General features: G+C 45.8%; 1 protein-coding gene across 4 annotated transcripts in view; it reads left to right on the forward strand.

Moving 5' to 3' along the window:
- The window catches only part of Kcnh1 (potassium voltage-gated channel subfamily H member 1), a 308,441-nt gene that overhangs the window by 213,703 nt on the left and 77,260 nt on the right, over positions 1–17,478 (forward strand). For all 4 annotated transcript variants that reach the window (XR_003837613.1, XM_021160418.1, XM_021160427.1 and 1 more), the window contains exons 8-9: positions 5,200–5,399; positions 10,443–10,695. Coding sequence is in view for 3 of the 4 variants with exons in the window: in XM_021160418.1 (XP_021016077.1) it covers positions 5,200–5,399; positions 10,443–10,695 (453 nt within the window). In the remaining variant the exon portion in view is untranslated. The remainder of the gene's footprint in view (positions 1–5,199; positions 5,400–10,442; positions 10,696–17,478) is intronic.

Raw genomic sequence — 17,478 nt, forward strand, 5'->3', positions numbered from 1 at the left:
GAGTTAAAGATAGGAACATGTTTCTACCCATTGTCCATAACTGTCACACTAGAATGAACAGAAGCAATATCAATAGTGTGATGGTTTGTATATCCCCGACCCAGGGAGTGGCAGGATTTAAAGGTGTGACCCTATTGGAATAGGTATGGCCTTGCTGGAGTAGGTATGGCCTTGGTAGAGTAGGTATGGCCTTGTTGAAGCAAATGTATAACTATAGGTGGGAGCCTAAGACCTTCACCATAGCTACCTGTAAGTCAGTATTCTGCTAGAGCCTTCAGATGAAGAGCTCTCAGCAGCTCCTGCACTGTGCCTGCCTAGATACTTCCATGTTCCCACCTTGATGATAATGGACTGAAACTCTGAACCTATAAACCAGCCCCCAATTAAAAGGTGTCCTTGTAAGAGCTGCCTTGGTCATGGTGTCTGTTCACAGCAGTAAAGCCTTAACTAAGACAAATAGTAAAGACAGAAAACAGCATTAACAGAATTAAGTGTGGTGGTTTGAATGGTAATTACCCATGTAGGCTCAAACTTTTGAACACTCAGTCCACAGTTGGTGGCACTGTTTTGGAGATTCATTCAGGAGGTGAGGCCTGGTTAGAGGATAAATGTCACTGGAGGTAGACTTTGAGAGTTCAAAGCTATCTCTGCTTCATGCTTGTGGCTCAAGACATAAGCCTTCCTTGGTTGTTCCAGCCACCATGCCTGCCTGCTGTCATACCTCCCATCATCATGGTGGTGGACTATCATCTCTCTGGAACCATCAGCCCAGATAAACCCATCCTTCTGTAAGTTGTCTTAGTCATGGTGTTTGATCAGTGAGAGAAAAGTAGCTAGTTCAGAGGAATTGCTGTTCTGCAGAACAAGTGTGTTAGTTAAGGACGGACTGTGGCTCCCAGGCCGCACTCCCTCCCATCCTCATTTCTGTTCATACTCTTTAGCCCTTCTATATTCAGAAGTGATTTTCTCCAGATGAGAAGGATGGAGGTTTCATTATGTGAGAAAATCATGTAACAGCAGTCTTTCTCTGGGAAAGAAAAGAAATGAAAGAAAATATACAGCTATAATCTTTTTGGCTGTTTTCTTATGGTGCTGGGATCCTGGACTAGTAGGGTAGCCAAAGCTGGGAGAGATGGGGGAGGGGAGGTGGAAAAGAGGAGGAAAAGGAAGAGGAGGAGGAGGAGGAGGAAGAGGGATAAAGGGGTGGATCCTAAAAGTGTGCCTTAGCAAGTGAACAGATCCTTCCTCTGAGCTCTTGAGTTCCAGAAGAGGCCACAGGTCACACAAGTCCAAGCAGTCTGGGGCAGGGGCATAAAATAGCCTTTATGTCCCCACACTTTGACAACACATTCTGGAAAAAAAACAAGGCACTAAAATACACAGAATGCCATAGAGCAGTTCAGGTACCTTAACCAAAAGTTGTAGGTGCTCCAACACTGACCGCAACCAGGTGATCAGCAGAGCTCCCACCCAGTCACATAAAACTCTGAATTCTTGTTCTGGGCCCTGCTCTAATAATGTGTGGCACCTAAGGGTCTCCATGTGTTTCTGATATGAATGACAGACAAGCATGCACACAAATAAAAGAGGCAGAAAAGGCAAGCAGAGATGAGGAAACTTCAGCACAGGTGTCCCTAGCTTCCTCTAAAGGAGTGAGAGGAGGCATCGCACCTTCAAAAGAAAGGCGCATCCAGAGAACAGAGTGTTGGGTGCACTGTTCCCATGGACATCAGCCCCTGGGACCTTCCCAGTTCCCACTTATCCCATGCTTGTTTACAGCCAGGCGGGTTTGTATCTTTAGTCCTTTTCTGACCATAGGCTCCTTGCATTTCCCTCCCATGCTTTCCTGTCCTAAGTTTGTCTCCTAAGCCTTGGACTGAAGGGAGCCATTGTGGTGTTATCTGTGTAGAGGAAGAGAATCCACCAGCTAAAGGAAGGTACTATCACCACGTGCAGCAGCACAGGTGCACCTTCCCAGCATCTGCCGAGGGAAATGCCGTGCCCAGCAGGTCCCACACTCAGACTCCATTGATGCTACATCTTAAAATGACAGTCATAGTAAAGAAGAGGGGGCACGGTTGTCAGGGAAGGAGTGTGGCTAGACAGGGGTTGCATGAGGGAGCACCCTAGTGACGGAATGGTTCTGTATTCTGAACAGGGCACTGGCTACATGAATGTAACACGGAACAATGGATGCATGTTCTCTGTGGCAGTTGCCCATCTTCAAGCTATAGAAAGTGTAACAAGTAGGGGGAAAGTAAGCCGACTATGGCTGGAACTTCCCGTCTTCATAGTGGCCTGTGACCCCGTGACCCAATATCTACTTATCTCCAAATATAGTGTTTGCTCCTTTTTAAGGGAAAGAATACATAATACTTATGTACGTAACAATGTATACGCAGACTGACTGTTCTGAATATAAGAAACAAGAAGAAAAAGAATACAAAAGAAAAATAGACAAAATATGTCAAAGCTGAAACCTTCTTCCTACAAAAATGATACTGTAAAGAAAGTGAAAATGGAACACGTGAAGTGTTTATCACATAAACATGAGGCCCTGCGCTAGGCTCCCTGGCATCTACTTAGTGTGATGGTGTCTACTGTCTTAGTGCCTGAGAGGCAAAGACAGGGGGCTTCGTAGGGCTCGGCCTCTAGTCGGTCTAGCCAAATCACTGAGCTATAGGATCAGTGAGAGACCTTGTCAATAAATAAATAAATAAATAAATAAATAAATAAATAAATAAATAAATAAATAAATGAAAGAAATAAACCCTGGCAAGGTTGCTCTGTAGGTAAAGGCTCTTACTGCCAAGCATAAACACCTAAGTTCAAATCCCTGGGTGGGCATTTTAGATTGAGAGAACTGACACCTGAAGTTATCTTTTGGCTTCCACATGCACATGGCATGTGTCACCCCCCCACACACACACAATAAAATACTTTTTACATTTGTAGAATGTTGAAGATATTAGATCTCTGTACCCACGCATGTGGGAAAAAAGAAAGGAAAAGTTCAAGTAGGAAATTATTCACAGAACACATGCCTACTAAGAAACTTGAATTCAGTATGTAAAAAGGACTCTTGTAACTTGACCAAAAAGACAAAGTAATACAAATAAAAACTGGAAAATACTTGAATGGTCATTTGTCTAGAGAAGACATACAAGTGGCCACCAAGCACTTGGGAGAATGCTCAATTCTATTAGCATTTGTGGGAAAATAAGTAAAATCCACATTGAGATCTTGGTTCATGCTCACTAGTGTGATGGTGTGGCTTTATTTCTGTTGCCATGACAAAATACTTGATAAAGGCAACCTAGAAGAGAAATGGGTTCATTTCAGGTCACAGTTCCAGACTGCAGCCCATCATTGTAGAGAAGTCAAGGCAGGAACTTCAAACACATAGCTGTGTAATATCCACAGTCAAGAGCAAGGAGAAATGAATGCATGCAAGCATGCTCACTGGCTTGTGCTCATGTTAATGTCTCCACTTATCTACAGTTTAGGGTTTCCTGCCTATGCAATAGCTGGACTTTTCTGAGTTGTGGGTTCTTTTTCCCACCCTTTAGCCACCTAGTTTTACCCCCATCACTAGATAAGACAGAAAGGATAGAGGGAAGAAAAAGAGATAAAGACCCTGAAGTCTAATTTCTTCCTTCACATTTCTTCTTTGAGCATGATGGCTAACAAACTTCAACCAATCCCCCTCAACCAATAACCGCCCACCCATCAGAGTATTTATATACTCTGAAAAGATCCCAGAATTCTAAACTTCGCACAACCATAGAAATTCTCTGCTTCTGGCAAAAGCATGCCTCTGCTAGACCACAAGGTAAATCACAGTTAGCGGCTGCAAAGCAGACCCATGGCCCCACACATGGGATTAAACCAAAAACATATTCTTATAATATTTCTGTGTTATATTTTTAGGAAACCAAAATTTCAGAATTCTCACTACATAGTGCTGCCCTCACTGAACTGGAACTCCACACGTAGTTGATTTAATTAAGATAACCTCAGACAGTCTCCCAGTGAGACCTCTCCCCAAGTGATTCTAGGTTGGGTCAAGTTGACAGTTCAAACTCATGGTCACAGATGGTGACATGAAAGGCAGGTTATAATAGAGCATGATAAAGGAGCAGAGGGTATGGTATGGATACAGTGCACCGGAACCCTCACGTACTATAGGAATGTAAAACGTGCAGCTACTTTAAACATTACTATTATTATGCTGAGACAAGGTCTGCTCTGAAGCCCTGGCAGGCCTGGAACTTGCTATGTAAACCAGGTTGTCTTAGAACTCATGGAGATCCATCCACCAAGTGCTGGGATTAAAGGCATGGACTACCCCTAGCAATGTTTATCTTTTGAGACAGGGTTTCTCTGTGTAGCCCTGGGTGACCTGGAACTCACTTTGTAGACCAGGCTGGCCTCGAACTCAGAAATCCACCTGTCTCTGCCTCCCAAGTGCTGGGATTAAAGTTGTACACCACCACACCCGGCAAAAATATGTTTTAAGAATAGTGAGTTTTACATTTCTGATGCATGTACCAATGTGTATTCTATTCTTACCAATAGAATCCCTAAGATAGAGCACCATGACCAAAATTGACTTGGGGACAACAAGGTTTACTTCATCTTACCACTGTTATCCTTTTAGGCCCTCTGCAGACTCACTATCATAGGTATCTGTGGTGACATCCTGATCAACTCCTCCTTACTGTGTGGTTCTATACGGACCAGGCTGGGTCTTACTTACCATTCAATTGCCCTAGATAGCATGGCGCTTGGCACACAACAGAGCTTGGTAGATTGCTGCTCATAGCTTGAATTTGCACTCTTGTAGGCACATGGACTCACACTTGGCTGGTGGCCTCAGGCATGGGGTATGGACACACTCTTGGCTGGTAACCTCAGGCTCAGATTTTCTGTGACAAGTTTCTTTCTTGCTACATGTGTCTGAGGTGCTAGCTGCACCAGGTCTCATTCTGGACCCGCCTAACACTCCCTCCATTGGTCCTAATTGTCTGCTGTTACAAACTCTTCAGCTTGAGATGTGAGGCTCTCCTGAGGACTGGACACTCTACCAGGGAACGCAGCTCCAGCTGCAAGCCTTCTCTGAGGGAGCTGCACACTCTGTAGTTTGGCTGATGAAGCCTTCGTGGAGCACTCACACGTCGTTCTTCTCTTTGTCTCCAGCTCTTCTGTATGCCACCATCTTTGGGAACGTGACAACCATTTTCCAGCAGATGTATGCCAACACCAACAGGTACCACGAGATGCTCAACAGTGTCCGGGATTTCCTGAAGCTCTACCAGGTTCCCAAAGGGCTGAGCGAGCGGGTCATGGACTACATTGTGTCCACCTGGTCCATGTCCCGAGGCATCGACACAGAGAAGGTAAGAATGGGAGACTCCGTGGTACCACCTGCCCCCTAGCTTTCCCCAGTGGGCCGGGCTCAGAACTCTCCAGAGGCATCTGGGAGTCTTAGGTCCTTCTTCCAGGGGTTCAGGTGGCTTCTCTGTTGTCTTTACCTAAGGACTAGAAGTTAAGAGCCATCATTTAAGAAATCAAAGGCATGGTGTATTTCCTGGGGCTAGGGGAACAGATGTCCCACTGTCTTGGGCAATGATGAGATAAAAGCCCTGAACAGGAGGCTGTTCCTTCTGCCCCAGGCTCCCAGCAGGCCCCCTGCTTGCCAACCTTGCCTCTTTTCAAACGTTGATACTTTTTGTTCAGCATGGCCTTGAAAAAAATGAACCTTGACTTTCTTAAAGAAATACTGCATTAAATATGACTTACCTTGGTTATGTTTGGTCTTCCCCATATAGTGGGTTTTACATTTTTTGTAAATGTATGGCATCTCCTAAGATCACTGCTCACCTGTCTTTTCCTCCTTTCGGTTCTGATAAGAATCCTATGGTGTTGTCATTAAAACTAGACTCCTGACCACCATCCCTGGGCCATGAGCACTGGGGGTGATGGACAGGCTCAGTAATTACCTGGTAAGATTGTGTGTGCTTCAGACAAGTCCAGGCAATAGTGGCACAACTCTGCACCTTAGTTATCAGTTGGTGACTATTGCTCAGTGTGTAGCAGACCCTCATGAGTACTGTTGTTCTCTAACACTTGTGTTACTCCAGATTCATGTCAGAAGGAACAGAGAAAAGACACAGAGGGCTCATTTATGGCTTATCTTTGTACCCCCCACTCCCTCTAAGACACATTATATAGCCCAGGTTAGTCTGGGAGTCACATCATGTAGCCCAGGTTAGCCTGGGGGTCTCTATGTAGCTGATCTTGAACTCTGGTTTTCCTGTGCCTCCCTTGTTCTGGGGTTACAGGTCAACACCACCACGCCCCTTATGCATGCTAGATACACTCAGAGACACATCCCCAGCTCCTGCTTCATGTGTTTCCTATGATCTAAGCCTCGTCCTCAGCTTGGTTTCTTTGTTCCCAGTCTCTCCGACTCCACTTCCCTCATTGCCAAACCCCATCTCTCTACCTGAGGCATATGGCTTCTTTCACCATAGAATTAGGAAAATGGTAGCACTGTGGCAAAAGTATCTGTGGACACATTGAAATCCAGATTGATCTGGTTGTGAGGTCAGCCACCAGCCTTCCTGCCTTGAGTGTGCACTGAGAACAAACATGTTCCAGGTGTGGTAGTGCAGAGCAGTGATCACAGACTTGGGCATCTGTGAGTCTGAGGCCAGCCTGAGCTACATGGCAAAAGCTTGTTGGGGAAAAGCAGGAAGAACCACTGTTAGTTTGCACTGTACTAGAGTGGCCTTCACTTCCCCCAGGGGAGGGTGTGTCTAGAAACTCTGGTAAGTGAGGAGGAAGGCCAGAGGCCCAGCTCCTTCCTCTCCCCCAGGTCTAGGGTAACTCTGGAATCTGGACCTGGTTTTCATCTGGTTCCAAAACCTGTTCTTTTCCTATCATCCTCCTTCCTTTAATTTTTTTAACTACATTTTACTGTGTACATGTGCATGCATGTGCGTGTGAATGAGTGTGTGTGCAAGTGTGTGCATCTATGTGTGTACATGTGTGTGCACGTGTATGCATGCATGTGTGTAGATATATGTGCATGCACGTATATATGTATGTGGATATGTGTGCATGCATGTGTGTGCAAGTGTGTGCATCATGTGTGTGTGTGCATCATGTGTGTGTGCATGTGTGTGCATGCATGTGTGAAAGTGTGTGCATATGTGTGCATGTATGTGTATAGATATGTGTGCATGCATGTGTATGCATGTGTGTATATATATGTGTGAATGGGCATGCATATGTGTGCAAGTATGTGCATCTCTGTGTGAATCATGTGTGTGCATGTGTGTGCATGCATGTGTGTGCATGCATGTGTGCATGTGTGTGCATGCATGTGTGAAAGTGTGTGCATGTGTAGCATACATGTGTGTAGATGTGTGTATATGCATAAGCATGTGTGAAAGAGTATGCATATGTGTGCATCTGTGCCTGTACATGTGCATGTGTGTGTATGCATGTGAATGCATGCATGTGTATATGCATGTGTGTGTACATGCATGTGTGTGTGTGTGTGTGTGTGTACTATGCCATGGTATGTCTTGCTGGAGACTATTCTTTCCTATTATGTGGATCCCAGGGATGGAATTTAGGTCCTCAAGCTTAGTGGTGTGGCTCTAACACCACTGAGCCATCTTGCAGGCTCTGCCTCTTCTAGATGTAAAGCATACACTGGAAGGAGGAAGGAGGAGGCTCACACTTCCTGCATGGGCAGGGCAGGGATTGGCACTGCTTGGCTCCCAACTTTGCCAGCTCCCTGCCCCACCTATGCCTGTTCTCCCTGCTCAGCACTGACAACAATGCCTGCTGGTACTGTGCGTGCCTGGCAGCTGATGGAGCAGAAAGAACTTTGATCTTTGCCCTGAAGCTCCTTTTTCCCAGGCACTAGAATGACTCTGTAGATCCTGCTGTCTGGGAAAATCCCTTCCCTGTCCCCATCCCTGCAGGGCTGGGTAGGAAACTGCCTGGGACACTGCATTGTCAGCTTACATTCCTCCCTAGTCACTGCTTACCTCCCTGAAGGGCTTTGGGACCTATTTCAGTTCCTGGTCCAGAGACAAGACTGTGGCATCTCATGGCAGAGCCCAGCCTGAGGAAGGATGCAGTGGCTGCTGGGGAGAGAAGCAGCACTGGAGCCCCCGCTTCCCTCTTCTCTCAGTAACTCGCCAGCTACTTTGAGCACATCATGTGTCTCTCTTGCCCCAGTTTCCACATTTGGAACACATTGAAGTAAGATGACCTTTAAGACCACGTGTCCTTTGTGACCTTTGAGCTAGCTATGACATCCTGGACCATGAAAGCTCTGTGATGACATTAAATAAGGACCCACAAGTACCAGGGCTTTTAACACAAGCATCATGGGAAACCTCACAAAATTCCACACACAAAATGGAAGACTTGGCATTAGGAGCCAAGCGCACAGTCGGCATGCGCTGAGAGCAGGACTGAGCTCAGAGCCTCAACCTTGACCCTGTGAGGCACGGACAAATGATACACAGCCCAGCGAGTCACAGACAAGCAATGCACAGCCCAGCAAGGCACAGCCTGGCATTGGGATTGCTTAGTCTATAACTGGGCTTTGATGCCAAGCTACCTAGTGTGGAAGCCAAAATATACTGTTTTCTGGCTGGGGAACATTGGGCTTCCCTGTGTCTCAGCTTTCTCATCTGAGCTGATATAATTAAAAGCACATCCTAGAGTTTCTGTGAGGACCAAGTTAGCAAACGCACACCAAGCGCCTCTTGTTCTCTGTTCTCTCCGTTCTCTGTTCTCTCTGTCTCCCTTATTGTCCTCTGCAATTGCTGCTATGTTTTATTTATTTTGCCTGTTACTTGCCTCTTCATACTAGTCATAAGTTCGATGAGGGCAGGCACTTTTTGTCTAGCTGTTCTTTAACTACCACATCAGTAGAACCTAGGATGCTACCTGGTGCTCAGTGGACGCTTGACAAAAAGATATTACCTGAATGGGTAACTTGCTGAGCCACTCCTGGCAGACAGTCAGCACTCAGGAAAATGTGACTTTATATATATATCTCACATGTGTATAATGTTTTTTATTTGATATACCCAACTACCTCCCTCTAACTGTTCAGGGACCCACCAGCCTGTCTCTATCAACTTCATGTCTGGTGTCATTGTCTTCTTTTTTCCTCCTCCTCCTCTTCCTCCTCCTCTTCCTCCATAATTCCACTGAGTCGTCTAACTAGTTAATGACCTTGTATAGATGTGTGGTGAGTCCATTCACTAAGGCATGGCTACCTACTAATAGGACATTCCCAAAGAAGAGTGAGTATCCTTCCCCAGCAACCATCAAGTGCCAGTAGTTCCGTGGTTAATGGTGGGTCTCAGGAGCACCTCTCCCACCTATACTGGAGTTTTCACAGGCTTGTCTTTGGCAGATCTCGTGTAAATACATCTCTTTAAATGCCACCCCATATTCACTTTTTCGGCAAGTCATGCCAGCTATGTAATCAGAACACAATCTCTAGTCTAATGTGACCCCATTATGTTATAGAATGCCAGGCGGTTTCTCCTAGCTGTAATTTTGTACTCGTAATAACTGTGTATTTCCAAATGATCAGGGGAGAATGTTTAGAATATTCTCAGCATAAAGAATTGACAAATAAATGAAATGGATAGACTGATTACTTTGTTCATGTATGTTAATTATTGTATGCATGTCAAAATATCATGCTGTACACCATGTATATTTACATTTATATATACACATACATATTTCTATATGTATGTATATGTCTATGTGTATATGTGTGTGTGTGTGTGTGTGTGTATTTGATTTGCTTGTTTGTAGAATTAACCTGAACATGACCACTTCTTGCTGACTGCACTGGACCAGTCCAGGCCAAGCACCCCTCCTCACCCTTCCCTTTGACTCTTGTGTTGCCACCCAGAGTCAAAGCCTCTAATCCCACTCTGGGTTCTCAGCTGACATTGCCTCCCTGATCTGTGCCACTGGTCACAGTCTGTGACTTGGAAACTTCTCACATGCTTGGTGTTTTCTCTGTATGATGTCGCCTAGGCCTCCTCTGACCTGGGTGGACTACTGCCACAGAGCCTTTGTGTATGCTTATCCTCCTAGAATGTTCTACTCCCACAAGGTTCACTCTGACATACTCTAAAGCTGTCAGCTGAAATGGCATCTCCTTAGAGACCTTTCCCATGCCCGATTCCCTCCTAGCCCTGACTTCCAGCTCTGCATCCTGAGCATTCCGCAGAATGTTCTAGAATCCAGACACTGCTTGGCTTGCCCAGGAAACTGAGGCATAAGAGTGCAGTCTGGCCTCGTGGGTGCGGGCCCATGCCTGGGGTGCGGAGGGAAGGAGGCTGTGGAATGGACCTCACATTGTCTCTTCCTTGTCTGGCCAGGTCCTGCAGATCTGCCCCAAGGACATGCGAGCCGACATTTGCGTGCACCTGAACCGCAAAGTGTTCAAAGAACACCCTGCCTTCCGATTGGCCAGCGATGGCTGCCTGCGGGCCTTGGCCATGGAGTTCCAGACAGTGCACTGTGCCCCAGGGGACCTCATCTACCATGCTGGAGAGAGTGTGGACAGCCTCTGCTTCGTGGTCTCAGGCTCCCTGGAGGTGATCCAGGATGACGAGGTGGTGGCCATCCTAGGTATGAGCTGCCTGGTTTTGATGTACTCCTGGTATTGTACTTGGGGTTGTCTTAGTCACTGGACAGACACATTTAACCAGGATTTCTCCTTGGGGCGGGCTCATTTCTCCATCCATTCATCCATCCAACAAAGGTTGAAGTTCCTTCTTTGAACCGATTGGTGTTTAAGGCCCTTGGGGTTTTCTCTTCAAGGGGCTGCAGGCTACTGGAAATGATGAGTAAACAAACCATCATTTGGAATATATCAGAAGGGACATCTGTTTCAGGATTCAAATGGGAATGCTTCCTATATAAAATGATACACAAGAAGAAGCCAAACAATTGAAAATGAGTTACACGGAGCAGGGTAAAAACGGGATTCCGACAGAGGTCAGCCTGTGTGAGAGAGACAGGTGTGATCCACAGGGACAGGTGTGACTCACAGGGGAAAACTCTGAGTCACTCTGTGTGACAGGGGCACATGGAAGGGCCATGGTGGGAGATGACACTGGGAGAGAGTTGACAAACCATAGGCTTCAGGAATCTCATTAAAGGATGTTGTTGATTTCACTTGCAGGAGTGGGGCAGGTGACCCATGGTGAATTGAAAGTAGGGAAGGGGCAACATTAAGATTGTACTTTATAAAAATTACAGCAAGTAGAGGTTGGGCTGTGGTGGGCAGGGTAAGCAGGTAAGAGACGTGTTATCTAGGTGCTTAATGAACAAAGACGTGGGTGGATGGAGAGAAACACATCACTTTGAGATATATAAAAAGTCAAAGGAGTCCAATGACAGTTTTCTCTTGGGAGAGGTAGGATCTGTCATTGGTTAACAGGGAGGCTAGTTAACCATATGCAGCAAGAAGGAATGTGGGAAGAGCAGGGACATGTGTAACATGACAATATTTGAGAGCTTGACCATCAGTGGCCCTGGGGAAACTTCTGAGGCAGCCACAGGATAGGTCTCCAATGCACACATCTCTCTAAGGGGACAAGACATCATGGCATAATCACTATTTACAGATATCTGACTGTTGTCCAATATCATGCAGATGCGTCCTCATTGAACCATGCAAACTGGCTTTATTGCTCTCAGTCTCTAAGTGAGACAGTTGAAGTTCAGAGAGTCAAGGAAAAGTCTTCACAGTGGTTGAGGCCCATGGGGTCCCATCCCAGCAACCTCAAGACCTTCTGCTCCCACCAGACTTGTGAAGTCCTGTTCCAGTATCCCTCTGTGTTCAGCCTCTCTATTCCTGCCCAGCTTTAAAATTGAAATACTGATGATTAATGAGATAAGTGGGGTTGGGATGCTGCAGGTACTGCTGCAGATTGTGGACATATGCTTTATGTTCAGCGCATGGTTGATTTCCCAGAAAAGTGAGATGGGTGGTACGAAGTTAAAGTGATGTTAGAATGAAGAGGATGAAGTTACTGCGATGTTAGAATGAAGAAGAGGCTGACTGTGTGTGAAGTTACTGTGATGTTAGAATGAAGAAGAGGCTGACTATGTAGAGATGGATGAAACTTTTAAAACCTAATTTTGCTCCTGTCTGATTTTGGAGCACCCAAAGCATGGCTTCCTTCTTGTTCCTGGGGCACCTCGTCAACTTGCCCTCTTGGCTATACTGTGCTCAGGGTAACCCAAGGGTGATGTATACTCCTTCAGCATTTGCTGGAAAATGGTGAGGAAAGCCTGTTGAGTCTGTGTTGGAGCTCAAGTGTATCTGGTCTGCTGGGTACCATGGTACCCACAGAGCCCAACATCCGAGTCCTGGCTTCTCCTCACTCCTTCCTCTCAGAGACCTGAGGTTGTGGGCCAAACACAGGAACAGTGAAGACATTGTTGTAGGGTATCTGAAGGAAAGGGGTTCTTATCTCTGCCTTTAAATTCACCAGTGAGGGCATTGGGCTAGCCAGGATTCTTGCACAGCTAAGAGTAACCACTGACCAATCCTTTGAATTTGGATTAGATGTAACCCTTTGGAGTCAGGCATCTTGTACCAACTTCCCCACAGATTATTTAAGCTTTTGGAAAATCCATCCTGAGGCCCAGCACTATCTCTCGTGTGCTCACGATAAGGGATTTTTAATGCCCCACCACAGACACCAGTATGATAGACTTGGGCATGGAAGGATAATAGCCTGAAGAGAGATGAGAAGGACAAACAACCCCTCCTCCCCTGCACACCGGCCTTCTTACGAGGCAGCAACTTCATAACCTTGTTGATTTGACTAGTTATTGCTTCTCCAAATCTAGCCCTCTGGGCATCCAGCCTGCTCCAGTTAGCAGCATAGTTAGACTTCAAATATAGCTCAGCAGCTTTGGATTAAACGTGTTGGTTGCTCTCAAGATGTCCAGGCTAGAAAAAGCCTTCTCTGTGCTTCCCAAGAACCAGATTGAGCCCCCAAAGTAGGTCCAAGCTCGATATCCTACATTAACTTGCCAAGAAACTCTTAGTCTATAAAAGGACATGACAAGTTCTTTGAGTCAACCTGTCCTTTAGGCCATGAGGCATACAACATTCCAAGCTGTTTGTTCCCTGGAAACACCCCACTTGGGTCTTTTTAAAATTCCTTTCTCCTTAGAATCACTTTTGTTCAATGAACTGCAATCAGTTTCCTCCTACAAAGGGTTTGAGCATCACATGGGACTGAGAACTAGACCTTCATTGTCCACTGATGCCCTTTAGTACATTCTCACCCAGGACTGTTGAACAGGCTCTGTCAGGAGTGGGTTGCTGTGGTAGACCAAATCTTATCCCAGCCCTCAAGAGCTGCCTGTGGAGCATGCGACTCTAGACAGCTTCCCCTATGCACATCGAGGGTTACAGAGGAAATAGAGATGCACCTGGGGGATTGTAGGATGAGTAGCTATCGAGCAGTGCTGTGTGCCCAGTGCTCCAGTAATGAAGGGAAATATACCAGTGTTCGTGCCAGAGGCTACAGAGAAAATACTGGGACACAGCTGCCCATGCTGTCAGACTCCAATCTTACCAGTTCAGTCACTTATAACCTGCTGGCATGGTTCCTTCCTCCAATTAGATTATCCCACCCCCCATTCTCTGTTTAATTTAAGTGCAGACTCCAAGAATGAGAAGGGACAGTGATCATAACTGAGTGGGCTTAGCATGTGCCCAAAATAGAATCCCTCCCTTCCCCACTTGCTAAAACCTTATAGACTTTTGGTGACAGCAGCCACAATATAAAATGCTAATTACATTGCTAACTGATGAACGCACATGTAAAACCCAGCATTTGTCCTGTTGAAGGAAATGCAGCCTCGTGGTTTCTATTAGAGTCTGTTGCCTTTCATTAAAAAACAAATGAATTTAGTAACCTAATAAATTGTTTTCTGGAGCTGATCAAAGGTTGCATTTAGAAAGTGTGCCCGCCTCCCCCAAAGCCATGGCAGCCACTCTCTGATAGAAAGCACACTGTCCCCCCGAAGACAAAATCATGGTGGCACTCTCTTCTGACTTCCTTCTGGAATTCTTTTAGAAACCTCTTACCAGCTTCTTAGATGTAGTCTTTGTCCTTTTCACATGTGCATTTTTTTTTTGCTTTATCATGATATTTATTTTTAATTAAACCACCCCCTTCTTCTTCTTACTTCTACTCCTCCCATGCCTAACGTCCCCATCCCAGCACAGGGCAGTTCAGTCCCGTCCCCATAGCCTCACTACGTGTCCTCATAGGATGACATGTAGGTCCTCACTAAGCATTCAGGTTACTGCTTGCTCCGAGATGCCTTCGTGTATTTGCTGAGTTGGAAGGCCACTTTGCCTTTGCTTGGATAAGATGCTCCTTTGGGCCATTGTTCTAGGTTGGATAATTAGCAGCATCTGCTGTCATCGAGGATCATGCTGGTGTTTTCTTCAGGGGACTGAATAAGCCTTGTCTTAGAGGACCATTGTGCTGAACTGAGACAGATGCTTAGTGACAATGAGCACAGGGCGCTCACTCTGTCCCTCTCTTGAAGCAAGCAGGCACATAAATGCTCACAGAGAAGGCAGAGCCAAACTGAGAGCTTGGAAGGCCCCAAGAAGTGTGGTAGGCTGAGCATTGGGGTAGAAAAGCAGCAGGGTTTCTAGGGGCACTGGAGGGAGTGTGAGTGTGAGCAGCAGGCTCAGGCCAGTGTGAGTGGAACTTGCCATGCTGGTTCCATCAGCTCAGAGCTTCCTGCTTCAGTGTGCACAGGGCTTTGCCAGCCTGTTGCACTGTGATATCAAGAGCACTAAAGCCTTGATTGTCATTTCATGTGTGGTTGGACATCGCCAACCTTAGCTATGGAGTAGCGAGAGGTGAGGCACATAGAAAAGGAAACAAGACAGGAACCCATAAGCAGGGGCCTTTTATGAACTTCGCTTCAGCCATATGATGTTGCTAATTTTTGACATTTGTTTGGAGCCATTGATCAGTAGGGGACCCTTCCCAGTGATTGACAGAGAAGGTCATGAGGTCTTTGCCTTGGTGGTGGCTGGAAAGATGGAATCAGATGAGGTCAGGAATGGGTCAGCTGTGGGGAGGGGACTTGTGTGGTGTGTCATCCAAGCCAGCATGTGAACTGGAGCCCAGAGCTGCAGTGACAGTGGTGAGATGCAGCAAGGCTGGTATGGACGTCACTGTGTCATCATGAGAAACTGGGCACTAGCAAGCGAAGTATGACATCATGAGAGCTGTGATCCAAAGGCACTGAAGAGTGGGGCTGAGGGACATGGCAACTGTGAGGTTGCCGTGGCTCACGACAGACAAAGAGCGCTGAGGTACAGTCAGAACAAATGGAGAAGGCCCGTAAGGAACATTTGAATTACATAGAAACAGTGAATGACTATTAATGTGAATTTCCCTCCAAAGATTGCATAAGATGCAGTTTGAGGGAAATTATTCATTTGTTAGAGTTCAGTTTTAACTGGATATCTATGTTTTTTATTTGCAGACTTTGCCAAACTTAGTTGGGAGGCACAGGTGGGTGAACTGTCAGGGACAGAGGTATCCTGGTTAGTTTTCTGTTAGTTTGACACAGCTAGAGTTATCTGGGCAGGGGAACCTCAATTGAGAAAAAGCCCCATTAGATCAACCTGTATGCAAGTCTGTGGAGCATCTTCTTGATCAGTAATATAGGAGGCCAGTCCACTGTGGTGGTACTACCCCTGGACAGATGGTCCTGGGAAGCAAGTGAGAAAGCTCCAAGAACAAGCCAGTGAGCAATGTTGTACCATGGTCTCTGCTTAAGTCCTGCCTTCAGTGTCCTGCCTTGAGTAGCTCCTGTCCTGACTTCCCTTCATGCTGGACTGTGATCACGTAGCAATGTGAGCAAAATAAATGCTTTCCTCCTCAAGCTGTATTTGTTCAGTGTTTTATAGAAAACAAGCTAGGTCAGAGAGTCTCTTGGGTTGTAAATGTTATTACTGGAAGGTAAGGGGGCAAACAGGGAGGCACAGGCAGGTTCTGATGCCTGGGAAGTGGGAGAGAAGTATTTACAAGGAAGAGGCCATGAAGCAGAAAGTGTGACGCTTCCATTAGACATCCATGCAGAGATCCAAGGACACTGGACAGAGAGGTGCAGCCAGCATTGCTTGGAAAGGTGAGTCTGGAACCAGGACACGAAGACAGGTCATGAAGACAGGTCAGAACCAGGAAAGGCACTCAGGCCTCAAGCTAGAGATTTAAGAATTAACAGAAGAAATGTAAAATGGAAAGAGGAAGAAAAGCCATCAGCAGAATGTGTGAGTCTTTCCCTAAATGACCAAGCATTTGAGAGCATTTTTAAAGAAATGGGGTGTAGCCGTTCAGAAGGACCATAGGGAATTTTAAATGATATTGTAAACTCTTATGAGAAGTGAAGTGTTATTTGAATATGTTGTGATTGATCCCAATTATGTAAAGACAAGCAAGCAGAAATGAGACTCCATGGGCATCCTTGCTAGCAAGCTAGGGTGATGTCTCATTTGTGAGGCAGGAGGAGATTTTTATTTTCTTATCAAATTTGTTTGGCTTTCAGGCTATCTTTAAAAGAGCATGTGCAGGTCTGGAGAGTTTAGATCCCAGCACTCCTGTAAGAGTGTGTGTGTGTGTGTGTGTGTGTGTGTGTGTGTGTGTGTGTGTGACTGTGATCCTAGAGCTGTAGAGGCAAGAACTGGAGGTGCCAAGGCTTGCTGTCCAGCTAAGCTTGCCAGTCAGTAGCTTCCACGTTCACTGAGTAGCTCTGTCTCAAAAAATGAGGCAGATACCAATAAAGGAATACACTAGACATGACCACTGGTCTCTATATCAAGTACAACCACGTGCACATACATACATGTGTATTCATAACAAATACACACACACACACAAATAAATGACCTCTCGTCTCTACATCATGCAAACACACATGTGTGTGCTACATATGTATACATACACCAAACACATATAAGTAAATAAATAAATAAATAAATAAATAAATGGGTGATATTTTCAAGATGACAGTTTAAATTTTTTTCAAGTCAATCTTGAGAAAGTGTCATTTGCTTTCCCAGACACTGTTAGGGGATCATTTTTAAGCCCAATTTTTTTCAAAAGAATGTCTTGGCAGTAGCTCTTTTGCATTTTACTGTCCAATCAGAGAAAATGGTGTGTCTCTGCATGTGCCTATATCCCTCCTTCTGACTGTCCTTGGCACCAATGGGCGTATCTAGCAAAGGTTTATAAACAACAATCTCAATATGATAAATGGCTGGGCTTGGTGGCGCACGCCTTTAATCCCAGCACTTGGGAGGCAGAGGCAGGCAGATTTCTGAGTTCGAGGCCAGCCTGGTCTACAGAGTGA

This window comes from Mus caroli, chromosome 1, assembly GCF_900094665.2.
Source record: "Mus caroli chromosome 1, CAROLI_EIJ_v1.1, whole genome shotgun sequence".
Taxonomy (NCBI): Eukaryota; Metazoa; Chordata; class Mammalia; order Rodentia; family Muridae; genus Mus; species Mus caroli.